Source organism: Podarcis raffonei, chromosome 1 (genome assembly GCF_027172205.1).
Source record: "Podarcis raffonei isolate rPodRaf1 chromosome 1, rPodRaf1.pri, whole genome shotgun sequence".
Classification (NCBI taxonomy): domain Eukaryota; kingdom Metazoa; phylum Chordata; class Lepidosauria; order Squamata; family Lacertidae; genus Podarcis; species Podarcis raffonei.
The window spans coordinates 35,735,322-35,749,127 of record NC_070602.1 but is presented as its reverse complement, the minus strand read 5'-3'; the positions used below and the strand labels follow the sequence as shown (position 1 = coordinate 35,749,127).

The 13,806-nt window shown below is 42.7% G+C and overlaps 1 protein-coding gene and 1 long non-coding RNA gene across 4 annotated transcripts in view; one reads left to right on the top strand and one right to left on the bottom strand.

Annotated features, from left to right (window-relative positions):
* The window catches only part of LOC128410154 (uncharacterized), a 32,516-nt gene extending 20,036 nt beyond the window's left edge, over positions 1 to 12,480 (top strand). Inside the window, exon 3 of the long non-coding RNA XR_008329403.1 lies at positions 11,611 to 12,480. This is a non-coding gene — a long non-coding RNA (uncharacterized LOC128410154). The remainder of the gene's footprint in view (positions 1 to 11,610) is intronic.
* The window catches only part of HEATR5A (HEAT repeat containing 5A), a 58,828-nt gene continuing 55,510 nt past the window's right edge, over positions 10,489 to 13,806 (bottom strand). For all 3 annotated transcript variants that reach the window (XM_053380936.1, XM_053380941.1, XM_053380952.1), the window contains 2 exons: positions 13,554 to 13,767; positions 10,489 to 11,312 (listed from right to left, as the gene is read on the bottom strand). In XM_053380936.1, the coding sequence (XP_053236911.1) occupies positions 11,014 to 11,312; positions 13,554 to 13,767 (513 nt within the window). In that variant the 3' untranslated portion in view covers positions 10,489 to 11,013. The remainder of the gene's footprint in view (positions 11,313 to 13,553; positions 13,768 to 13,806) is intronic.

The window sequence follows — 13,806 nt, the reverse complement described above, 5'->3', positions numbered from 1 at the left end:
GATCTAGATAACGCTCCCCCACCTCCCACCCCAAAAGCCACCTCAGTAGATACCCAGCAACAAACCACAATTCAGTCCCTACTGTAGGGCCTATATATATAAAACACAAAGTTCAGAAAACTAGCAGCATTAAGTTGTTATAAGTGCATTAGTAAAGCACCATTCATGCACCATTTAGCACAAGCATATACTTAACGTCTTTTATGTGCTTTGTTTTTTTCTTATTTTTTCTACTAGTAATTGACTGGAATTATATATACAGTATATATATCATGCATATACTTTTTAATTTCCATAGTATTCATCAATAGTATACCAAATCAATTGCATATATTTGCATATATTTTTCTTTGGGGGGGAGGTGGGGGAGATCTTAATCTGAGCAGTCCCTGCCTCCTTAACTAAAAGCTTCTTTCAGCTGGGAATATTCGCCATCTTCAAACTCCTCAATTCCTGTGTGGAAATATGCTTAGCATGAACACTCTCTTAACCAATTGGCATGGGAGCCATTTACATATTGAATGAGACCGTGCTATGTCTGGCATTTATCACTTCAATCTGCTTCCTTCATCCATGCTGGTGTTAAATGATTAGAGCTAATAGCACAGAGGCATTATCAGAGATGCACTGGCATAATTCAAGAGGAACAGATGGGAGGTCTGGGCAGCTCCCTCTCAAACATGCAGCTTTTCACAGGATGCCAAAATGTTCTTGCTGTGCTTTAGCTAATTTTGGAGGAAAACAGTTAAAAAAAACAAGCTTTAGGTAGTAAACTGATAGGTGTTCATAAATACATATAAATGCAAAGAACCAAACATTTTGCTATTAAAAAGAATTTTAAGGCCCAGACAGAAGAGAAAATGAGAGAAGTGGAGCGAACGGATGTGCTAGTTTCCATGCCGTAAAAAGTAATGGTGACTTTTTGAGTTGGTTGTTAACTGCAGTACTAAATCTTCCTCCCTCAGTAAGGCTGAAAGTGTCACGTCGTACAGTTACAACAGTCCTTTATAGTTCTGTTATTGGCAAAGTACGTGGCCTTAAAACATGTCATTTAATCTATTAAAGAAATTATTCTACTTCAGCTCTAATTTGCTGCTGTTAATAGTCATGTGCACTCACATTTTTGGTGCAAGCAAATCAAAAGCAGTGAAAAAGAATTGGGACTACAATGGCCTAAATTTTTAAAATAATTGTATGAGTGGCCAAAGAAGAAAACAACTTGCAAAATGAAACAAACCACACACACATACAAACAAACAAATGAAAACCAACCACTCAAATCCCACCAGGATTATACTTTTAGCATCAATAATTAACTTTAGGCACAAGCCTTAAAAAAGCATTGATCGGAAAGAAGAAAATGGTACCTTGCTTTGGGAGTCAAGAAATACACAAACTTGTACAACCACTGAAATAAACTAAAAGGAAACCCTTTTTTGTAACCTGTAATTAAATAAATATTTAATTGGACTTAATAATGTAAAATTTCATTCCACTGCTAATATATTTACTGCACAGAAATTCTCTCTCCCCCCCATATGTGAAAACTAATGCAGATCCCACACGTTCTAAATATAACAATGAATTGTTCGTTATAATTATGTCTCTTGATAACTGAACCAACATCCTGTAGTTAACATCTATGGCAACTCATTGAAGCCTTATTTACCTAGGGATCCATCAGCCACGCCATCCCCGGACCTTGGAGGGAACAAAAGTACCAGGAAAGCAAAATCTTCTTTGGAGAAAAAGAGTTTATTGAAATCTGTGTACAAAGACATTTTGTACACAGAGACAACCAGTTGGATAGCTCCTGAAAATACACTGGCTGTAAATACATGGCATTTGGCAGGCATTCTTATACTGTAGGTACACATTTCTCCACCAATCAGCAATTGCCAACCTATAGGTACACCTTCCTTCCACCAATCACCAATTGCCAACCTATAGGCACACCTTAGGAGGATAATCACGTTAAGCACGTTCCTTACCCATTTCCCTGTCTTTTGAGCCTACGTGGCTCCTCTTATTCTTTACTTGACCAGTGTCACAAGCCAAACCTGCTTAAGCAATCTTTATTGGAATCTAAAGCCAAAGCTTGCTCAGGCAATCTATATTGCAAACTTGACCAGTGTCACAAGCCAAACCTGCTTAAGCAATCTTTATTGGAATCTATATTGTGACAGAGCTAAACCGTCCCTTCCTTCATTCCCTCCTCTTCTTTTGGACAGCCTTCTGGCTCGTCCAAGGCAATAGGCTGGTATTCACGCATCAAAGCTATCACTCGGGGACCCATCATGCGCGACATTGTTTTGTGCACCATATTTTGCAAGCATTGCACCAAGCAGGGAATACAGAAGCAAAGAAGCAATAAAAATAAAATTGGTCCTAAGAGCATAAAAAAACATTCCTCTGAGCCACCCATTTGGCAAAAACTTATCTAGCCAAGACATATTCCATCCTTCCCACATTTGTACAGGGACGTGTGCCACCTTCTCAATACTTGCGGCTAGATTACGGATGGCTTCACCATGATCTGAAATATTGAAGCAGCATGCTCCCCCAGTCAGGTTGAGGGCAGCACAAAATCCTCCTTGTTTGGCCAGAATAAAGTCCATTCCCAAACGCAGCTGGAGGACAGCAGTGCGGGTCTCATCCAGCTGGGTAGCAACAAGGCGAAGGGCGGTGGCCGTTGCATTGGCCACAATCTCTACTACTGCCTGGAGTCGGATTATGCGATTTAGATTGTACATGGGCTCTCTGGCACCTGCTACTAACTCATCAGGGTTCCAGGAGGCCGGATCATAGTGGGCAATTATTCGCTCAGGTGGCCATTCATCCTTTCCCTACGTCTGCTTGCTCCCTGAGGCTATATTCATGATATCAACAGATCTGTGATTGCGATGGGGAAATAAGGTGGTAGGGAGCAGCCACATGGGGGGTAAAAGGAAGGCTGGATAACAATTGCCCCACCAACCGTTGGGGAGGTGGTGGAAAGCCTTTGTCCCACAAATCCAATATACAGGATCCTTGTTCTGGGTGGCCATATGGTCACCCATAGAACTAAAAGCTAAAAGATTTAAATTGGTGCAGGCTCCGCCACACTCAGTGGTATCAGTGGGGTTACACGTACACTTGCATGAGGAGCGCCCAGTAAAAGTTATATTGTGTCCAAGGGTGGCATTTTTGGTCTGGTTGACACAGAACCATCCGGGAATCCGATAAACCCGGAGGGGATAGGGATGATTCCAGTATGGGCCCCACTGGAATTTACTTCCAGTATACTGGATTCGGGTCCGATTAAGAGGCAACGGAAGCAGGGGCATGCCCCCAGCCGCATCCAGAGGTCCCAAGGCACAAACAAGGCAACGGGTCCTATTCTCCTCCTTAGCTACCATTTCTGCCGTTTGCAGCCAGCGGTTGTAAGGGTTGTGGATGCCCCGCGTGACCATGATACGGGTAATGTTTACCTGGGAGATCCAGGACCCTACTTCCCCCTGGGCCAGAGCGCAGGCGGGTTCCCCAACTAGGAAGAGAAGGAGAACTGTCAGTGGGATGGAGGAGGGACGCTTCTTCCCGCAAATTCTATGGCGCTCGTGCCAGCAAAAAAAAGAGAGAGAGACATCCACGTGACAAGGGCAGTTGAGATAACTCCCACCCACTAACGCCAAGAATGCCAGGGCTCTTCCCACCACAGATCAGTCATGGTATGGGTCTGGAAGGGGGGTTGGGGTTACCCGGACGCTCGAGTTGGTTAGGGAAACAAGGTCGGGGATACCTCCAAGTGTCAAACCCTATGGTGTGGAGATAAAACCCCTCAATCCCCGGGGGATGATGGTACCCCTGATGGGTGGAGGATAACCTTGCCCCCCAAGGAGAGGGTACCCACGGTGGATGGGCCACTACACACCCACACGAATAGGTAGCCGCCTGTAAACTGCAAATGCTTGGTGTCAAAATCCCCACTGCTTCCTCCTCACACCATATAATGCATACTAAAGTTCGTTCAGGGTTCTGGACGTTATCAGGGGACAAAGGCTGCAAGGCTGGAACGTTGGAGGTGCTCCCGGCGGGTGCCCCTCCCATCCAATTATTCAGCTGTGCGTAGAGATATCAGCTTCCGGTGTGATATCAGCAGAGCGGTCGTCTGCCAGGCGTCTGGCGATAGTCAGCCGGAGGGAGTTCTCTGGATCTGGTGTAACTGTCCAGTCTGAAATAGCTTTCTTCACTCGAGTATGGTGGACCCACGGGGTGATGCCAGCAACCTTCACAGCAGTAGGTGTAGAAAGTAGCACAGTGTATGGTCCCTTCCAGCAAGGCTGTAGGGGGGCTCGCTGCCAGTCTTTCACCCACACTTCATCACCTGGCTCGAACTGATGGAACCGTTCAGTTAACACACATGAGGTGCGAGCCTGGGTCCACCTGTTGAAACAGGAGAGAACTTGGGAGAGTGACTGTACATAGTTATTCAATTGCATATCTTGGTTAGCATATGGAGTTAACATTCCAGTCTTGTGGCCATAGCAATGGATAACTGCCACTGCCTCGGGCTCCCATACAGCATCCAGAAGGTTCAATAGAGCTTGTGGGTGGGCCACCTGGTTTCCTCTGGAGGTAAGCAAACCTCTTTCTTTCCATAAGGCTCCATGGGCATGTAAAGTCAGGAATGCATACTTAGAATCTGTATAAATGTTTATCTTCTGTCCCTTTGCCAGGCTCAGGGCTCTGGTAAGCGCAGTTAGCTCTGCCAGCTGGGCCGATGTTCCAGGCGGGGAGTGACTTTGCTTCGATCACCTGGTCTTCCAGGGCTACCACTGCATAGCCTGCTTTCCGCTGTCCAGTCTCAACAAAGCTGCTTGACTAATCTTTCTACAAACTCTTCATCCTCATCATCCTCTTCTCCTTCTGACTCATCAGTCTTGGGTTTGGGCTGGGGACCAGCTCCTCCCAGTGCCTGGGGACCTGGGCCTGGTGGAATTGCCTGAGGGGCAGTTGGTGGAGCATAGGGTGGAGGTGGTTTAATAATTCCTCCCTCCTCATCTTCTGGGTCTAGTATCACTGGGGGCCTTTCTGACTTCCCTGCCGATCGAACTGCACAAACTGTACTTTGTGGGGCGTCGCCTCGGCAGGCTTTCAACCATGATGGGTTCTTTTCTACATTGGTTTTCCAAGTAGAAATGTAGGGGATCTGGTCTGGGTGGACGTTCAAGATATTTTGATACAGTGGGTTGATTAGTTGCAAATTAAGACTGCCCTCCGATGGCCAATTAGTTTGTTGGGGCCAATCAACTTCACACAATGTCCTCATCCTCTGTCTTCTCAATTTCCCCAATCATCATGCTTTGTGGCTGCTTTCCAGTTGTTTAAAAAAAAAAACATTCCAGAGGACTACATTGGCTTGCCCCAGACCCCATTTTTTTTTCTTTTTTCTTTTTTCTTTTCTTTTTTTTTTTTTCCCAGATACTCTGCTCCTAACAGGTTGTAAATTCTTTCACACTCCACACACTACAGCCCTACAATCGCTCGGCCAAGGGGGACACTAAGCCCTGGCCCACACTTGACAATTCAGTCACTAGAGTATCTGACATGCAACATACAACATACAAAGCACATCAATATAGTTTCAACATGTAACACACTAAACACACCAAAATAATTTCAGCATGCAATACACAAAACACACCAAAGTAATTTTCCCTCCTTCTTCTGTTCCAAATTTTTGCTGGTGGCACTCTCCTGCACAACCAGTCCCCCCCCTTTTTTTTTTTCCTGGTGGCTGGCACTCTACTGCGCAACCAATCCCCTTTATTCCTGGTGGCCCACCTGCCACGCCCTTTTTTCCCTTCCTGGCTGCACTCTACTGCATAACCAGGTGAGGCTGATCAGGCCTCGCCCTTTCCGTCGGGCTGCCCTTTCCGTCGGGCTTACCTTTTCCGCTGCGGATTCCCTTCCCCTCGGCGCCGTCCTCTTTGTTTTTCTCCCTCAACAAGATGTCTCCACTGCAGGACAGTGTGGCTGGCTCCCCCCACGAAACAGGCGGGGTGCGCACGGGAGCCTGCAAACGCTGCTGAGCTGTTCACCTTGGTTGAGCCTGGCCCTCCGGTCCATATTTGGGGAGGGGGCTTATCCCGGGCGAGCCCCCAAAGAAATGAAGCCTTATTTACCTAGGGATCCATCAGCCACGCCATCCCCGGACCTTGGAGGGAACAAAAGTACCAGGAAAGCAAAATCTTCTTTGGAGAAAAAGAGTTTATTGAAATCTGTGTACAAAGACATTTTGTACACAGAGACAACCAGTTGGATAGCTCCTGAAAATACACTGGCTGTAAATACATGGCATTTGGCAGGCATTCTTATACTGTAGGTACACATTTCTCCACCAATCAGCAATTGCCAACCTATAGGTACACCTTCCTTCCACCAATCACCAATTGCCAACCTATAGGCACACCTTAGGAGGATAATCACGTTAAGCACGTTCCTTACCCATTTCCCTGTCTTTTGAGCCTACGTGGCTCCTCTTATTCTTTACTTGACCAGTGTCACAAGCCAAACCTGCTTAAGCAATCTTTATTGGAATCTAAAGCCAAAGCTTGCTCAGGCAATCTATATTGCAAACTTGACCAGTGTCACAAGCCAAACCTGCTTAAGCAATCTTTATTGGAATCTATATTGTGACAGAGCTAAACCGTCCCTTCCTTCATCATTAGGAGGGATGAGCAAGCACAGCAAAATAAAGGCAGGAAGTTGCTTTTTAACTTCAGTGGTTACATAAAAAGTGCAAGTTGTTTATACTTGACTTTATGCTGCACTTAATTTTTAAGAGGTGGCATGGCAGTTTTCTAAATTCCCTGGAACTGAGATGGTATCTTCTTCCTAAATGCATTCAGTATAATTACCTATACCCTAGAACCAGCTTAACTAAATCAGTTTCCTGTCTTCTCCTGTAGGCTCACATAAATTTACAAAATATGAGTGAAAACTACTTGTAATAAAGATTCTGGACAGATAAAACACTTCTTCATGTAGCACATAGTTATAAACTACAGAACTTGCTCCCACAGGAGGCAGTGATAGATAACAACTTGGATGGCTTTAAAAGTCACAATAGTTTTGTTCTACACCCTCTGTCAGAATCACAGAATTGTAAAGTTGGATGATCTAGCCCAACCCCTTGCAATGCAGGAATCTTTTGCCCAATGTGGGGCTCAAACCCACGACCCTGAGATTAAGTGTCTCATGCTCTGCTTCTGAATATCAGCTGCTGGAAATTGCAAGTTGTGTGCTGTGGTCTAAACCACAGAGCCTAGGGCTTGCCGATCAGAAGGTCGGCGGTTCGAATCCCCACGACGGGGTGAGCGCCCGTTGCTCGGTCCCTGCTCCTGCCAGCCTAGCAGTTTGAAAGCACCTCAAAGTGCAAGTAGATAAATACCTTCCCAGCGGGAAGGTAAATGGCATTTCCGTGTGCTGCTCTGGTTCGCTAGAAGTGGCTTAGTCATGCTGGCCACATGACCCAGAAGCTGTACGCCGGCTCCCTCGGCCAATAAAGCAAGATGAGCGCCCCAACCCCAGAGTCGTCTGCAACTGGACCTAATGGTCAGGGGTCCCGTTACCATTACCTTTACTCCTGTCATTGCGAGTTTCTCACAGGCATCTGGTTGGCTATTGTGAGGAACAAGATATGGGATTAGATGTGCCATTGGCCTGATTCAGCGGGTTTTTCTCGTGTTAATATACTTTTGCTCCAATTTAGTGATTGAAAAGAGGCTTTCATCTTCTGGGTATTTCTTATGCAAAAAAAAATGTTCTGCGTGTAGATGCCATTTCTGGATTTTCCCATTGAGCATTTTCTGAGCTGCCTCTGCAGTTCCTGCTCTTGGACACTACAAATGAGACTAGCAGCTACGACAGCACAAGTCATGATGTGGGAGAGGAGTTCTAAATCAATTTTTTTATTATTACATTATTATTATGCCTCAAATAATTTCTTATCAATCCTTAATTCTGCTCTAATATGTTGCACTGCTTCCAAAAACAAAGTGTATCATCTGTGAAAATCAATTGGATATAGGGATCTGCTGGTTTCTTGTGTATGTTGAGAAGGACTGTGCCTTTTGGATCTTGAAAACCTATGCCAGAGGAATATGAGAGGTCTTCAAAAGGTGGTGGTGGTAAGGAGATAATGGATGGTGTTAAACAAGTTAAGCAACTTTATTAAATAAATACCTGTTGATAAATCTATCAGAGGGAGACAGGCGGACACCCTGAGACCTCTGCTTCTTCTGGACCATCTCCCTCCCACAGCACAGACCCATCAAAAACCTGTAGGAAGGACCGGGACAGGCAGGTGAAGACCTCAAGGTGCCTGCTCCAGCTGGTCTGGTTTTGTTTTAAAAACAGGGTTTTTAATGCAGCCATGGCATTTTATGAACATTGAAAGCTGCTTTGAGAACACTAGAAAAGAGGGGTACCAATTTGTAAATGAATGAAATATCCATGTTTAGATATACTCTACTAACTCTGAACAACAGGTGCTGAGAACAGTTGTTCCCTTTATGCTCTACTTGTAAAAGACTGCTGTACATCCACTTCTTACAAGTTCACAGTTACACCACCAATAGCCATGATTGACAGATTTCAAAGCCTACAGAAAGTTCTACCAAGATGTTCAAAATATGGTACACTTCTATTGAAGAATACTTCCTTAGTAACATTTTAATTCTAAATAAAGCACACTTATCCACACTTAGCTTTCCTCCGCTCTTTCCAGGCACAGTCCGCAATTTAAAGCTCTGTGTCTGAGCACCCTTTTTTTCTCTCCTTTCCCTGTGGAAACCTGCTCTTTAAAGCTCAATAGGAGCAAACTTCAATGGAAAACAAGGATTGATGTTTGCTCCGATTCAGCTTTAAAGAGTGGGTTTTCATGGCACAGAGCATTAAAAGATTCTGCTTGGAAAGAACAGGGCAAATGTTAACTGTGGATAAGCCTATAGAGAAGCTGAATACCAGGGTATCCCAAATGTGGGAAGGAACAGAAGTAATAGTTTAAGAGACCAACATGTTTAAAAATGTACTTAAGACAAGGGTTGTAGTTTTAAAAAAATTAAAATCAGGTTTTATTAATAAAATAGCAAGCACACCAATTTAAGTGAAGAAAATTAGCTTTATGTAAATTAGAAAAATGATTTGTTAGAATTTTGTTCAAATGATCAATTCTGTACAATTTACAATTTTATATACAAAATGTATAGCAAAATACAGTACACATTCCTGAGTCTCAGTTCTATGGATGATATTTTTTATTTTTCTACTAATTATTAGATGGAAATACTGTAATTATCCTAGCATTTGGTTTATATCAGATAATACTGGCACAAAAAGGCAATGGTTGCCAATACAATTCTTAAAACAATTAATAGCTCACGCTATTAGTATAGACTTCTATACTAAAATACAATCCACTGCTAAGATGTAACGTTTTGTTTATTCCAATGACTCATTTGCAACTGAATACAATACAAGCCCACTTTAATAAATCTCCCTTTGATTCCTATGCATCTGAGTCGATACATCAAATTTGCCCATGGAGAGATCACCAAATAATCATGATAGAGAATGAGGTATCTTATGCAGAAAAACTGTGCATCAGAGCAGTTTTCATATTCTGAACAAAATATGAACGCTTTAACCACCTCTTTAGCATGATGAATTTAAGAAGATATTTCCTGCCTAGGTGGAATTTTGTGGATAGTATAAGGTATGTTCAATCATAAGTATATGTGCTTAACTTTGGAAATGTAAATCCTTCAGATAATAAGTGGAGCTTCATTACAGTCATGAGAACTTAAAGTCCCCAATAGTACTTCATGTGTGGATTTAAGATACTCGGAAGTAATCTTACACACTTTTATGGACTATTATTATTTTATTTTTATTTATTAAATTTGTATGTCGCCCTCCATTCAAAGATCCCAAGGCAGTTCACAAGAGACCAAGAGAACATCCAATACTTTTACTTAATGATGTCATTTGCTAAATTAGCAGCTGGAACATGTTACAGCATTGCAAGGAATTTATGAATTAAAATTACAATTCAACTGTGATTGCCGTATTAGTATTTTTAACAACTACTGCGGCTTAGTGTTGAATAGTATCCCAGATTTATGTATCTGAGCCTAGTCAAATGATATTCCAAACCTGGAGCCCTGGTGGCAACAGCTGCCCCCTGAATTAACACTCCACCTTGAGCTAGCCACATTTTTGTGCCATTAATTCTAGTGCAAGATATAAAGTTTCCTGTTTATGGTCAAAGATGCACATTTACCATACTCCATGGGAGCTAAACGTGAACACGTACTCAGTAATTCATTAGTATTTTTGCTGAAGCAGCTCTCAATGCTTAACCTGCAAACTGCTTTTAAAAATGACAAGTGGTTGTTGTTTTTTTAAAATGTTGATAGTTCTACACTGGGAACTGCTAAAATAATAAAAGGCAATATAGGGGGGCATGGATGGTTCTGTTACATTGTACATTGACAAATTGGACATGATTTCCTTTGATGTATTTGTGCTAATATCAAAGTGTGAAATAAATAAGCATGTCAAGGTTCCTACATATTCTAATAAAATCTTCATTAGGTTAGAATGCTGCAGAGTGGCGAGAGAGAACTTAAAGAAGCTAGTAGCATGGTAAAAATAATGATATAAAGTCTGCACCCTGATTGAGCAGGAGAAACCCTCTTCTGGATTGGGAACTGTGAACGCACAGCCTATGGGTTTCTCATGTCCGTATACAGCAGTAATGGCTGTGAATGTAGTACCTACTACTGACTGAGTCAGTAGGTAGGCAGGCACATGCATGCACATCTCTGGAATTGGGTTATAATGTGCTGATTTTCAAAGTTTAGCAGAATGAAATTAAAATAAAAACCCTACTTCATTATAAGGACAGCTAGAAATGAAAAGGGACAGTTTGCCATCTTTGATCAAAGTGCTTCGGATTTAAAACATTATTCACAGAAAGTTGGTCTTTAGCTGAATACTTTTCCCAGGGTTCTTGGAATGCCTAGGTGCTGCCTTGTCCTTGATGCTTTCCTGATTGCCCTTCACGGCCGATTCAAGCCTTGCCTTCATTGGCGGAGAAGAAGCCATTAGTTTTTTAAAGACCAAGGAATATTGTGGACCAATCTGCATCAGGTACTGTAAAGCAAACTCATGGAGACTCCTTGCTGAACTCGTAGCTGATGCTAGGGCGTTCTCGTCCAAAAGAAAAGAAATGAGGATAGGGAGAAAGCAAGCCACTAGCTGAGTTCCTGTGAAAAATTAAAAACAAATGATTAATACCACTAAACATCATTTAGGCTGCAGTTCAAAACATAAAAGCAAACCCCACTAAACCCAGCAGGATTTACTTCTAAGTAACCATGCAGTGGATTGCACTATTAAAATCATTGTTGCAACTAGTTATTCAGGGCTTTCCCCCCTCTGAGTGCCCTTCCTGGGGCCAATCTCAACGTGGGAACATGGGTGGGTTTTGAATTTAAGCCCTCGGAAGGGGTTAACAAGTGGCTTTACTGTAACAGAAGAGCCTTAACTTCTCTCTGCCTGTAGCAAGTACCCTTCCAGCTGCTTGCCACCTGACCTCCCCACCTTTCCTTAGTGGCACTCAGAGGCCAAATATCTGGAATCATGCAGAGAATTCCTCCAAAGATTATTTATATACAAAGAGATTGTCAACTACGGAAAACGGTAAATGCAAAGTTAGTAATGGCATTTTAAAACCCAAGTGATACAATAAAATGTATTTTTGACTTTGGCTATAGTCTACAGGCTACTAAACCTAGCATATGTGATTTACACTAACATTTCGCTGACTGGGCAGTTTACCTCCTCTTACATTGTACTGTGCCACCATTTGGTTTGCTTTGTTATTGGTTAGTTTTATGCTTTTTCATTTTCATAACTGTACTTGTTTTAACTGTGACATTTTGCAGCCCTTAAGTTGCAAATAATAAATAAAATATAGAGAATAATCATGTCACAGACTTTTAATGGAACTGAGCTGGTTAAAAACACAACAGCAAAAACAGATAATTCTAAGTTAGCCCCATCTATTCCTAATTGTTTTCCTCTGCAAAAGGGAAGGCCATTGTTAATTAGCTGATATAGTAACAGCAGCAACACAAAGTTTAAAAACCACACTTTTAATTAGGCTTAATGAATGTGTGCATTTCTCTCTACTAAACAATATCGGCAGGGAGTTCAGCAGTCATGGAACATACTGTCAGTCGTTTTGCAGTCCTAGATGTGACATTCAGGTTGCTGGATAGGAAGCTGGAATCCAGAATGTCCAAGATAAACAAAAACATTTTAAGCAGGCACCAAAAAGAGTACTGTACAGCGAAGGCAACTCCCTGAGGTCAATCAGCAGGGAGTTCCAAGGCTGCCATACTAAAAGACCAGTTTATTACAAGGGCAGAACAAATACTATGCGCCACTTGTAACTGTGCCATTTCCACAGACTGAAGCAATTGAGTGGGGTCATAGAGAATCTCCTTAAAACCTAATATAATTGTCACAAATTTAAAATTACCCAGGGAAGAGTAACACAATGTGGCTGACAATAAACTCTTTTTGTTAAAATGAGCCCCCAACTACCACAGATCTAGACGTGACATTCAGGTTGCTAGATAGGAAGCTGGAATCCAGAATGTCCAAGATAGCTTTCTCCAAAATGCTACCCATTCCAGGCCCAGGTCAAACTAGACAGGCAAAGCTGAGGGGTTTCACCAAATAAATGAAATGGTGGTGTCAGGAGGAAGAATTTGGATTTGTTAGACTCTGGGTCATGTTTTGGGGGCAAGCTGGGTCTATATAAAATGGAAGGGTCTCACATGTACAGCAAGAGCACCTCCTTGCTCTTGACATCAAAAAAGGTGAGCAGCTTTTAAACTGGCTCTTGGGGGGAAAACAGATAGCTGGAGAACATCCATTTTGGAATGAAACTATGAAGAAAAGGATGAAAATATTTCTGATCATCCAAGTGGGGACAGGGTAGATCAAAGCACTGAGTGTACAGTAGGATAGACTAGCCGATATGACACAGCAAATCACCAGTTTGGCACCATCTGCTTAAGGTGCACATTCTCTACATAGCACAGCCTCTAGAAGGGTTATTGTGTTCAGAAGGTTTTTCCATCACTGCATGCATTTGCTAGATTAAGTAATAATTTAAAGAATACTTTTAGAAGTAGTCTCCAAGTGCCAGAGCAGCTTCGTCACGCTGGCCACGTGACCCGGAAGTGTCTCCGGACAGCGCTGGCCCCCGGCCTCTTAAGTGAGATGGGCGCACAACCCTAGAGTCTGTCAAGACTGGCCCGTACGGGCAGGGGTACCTTTACCTTTACCTTTACCAAGTGATGAAATGTTAACAGATTAGCACTGTCATGAGTCCTCAACATGTTGTCACAACCGAAATTGCATTAACAGAGACATATTTTAATTAGCAACTGATTCCAGATGTCAATCTATTTTGCCTTACAAAAGACACTTACGATGTTCCTCCTCAGCGAGAGCTATAACAGCAGCCACGACTTTTATCCCTTCCTGAATAACCTGAAGTTCAGCAGAATTCTCAGGCTTGACTTTCTCCGTTTCCTGCAGTTTGCAAACAATTGATGATGCCAATGAATGAATGTAAGGATATGAGATAGTTCGATTTGGATACTGGAAAATGGTAAGGAGAAGCTGGTAGCATTTAAGTTGCACCTAAAAAGAAAAAGGGAAATTCCAAGTTAAAACACAAAA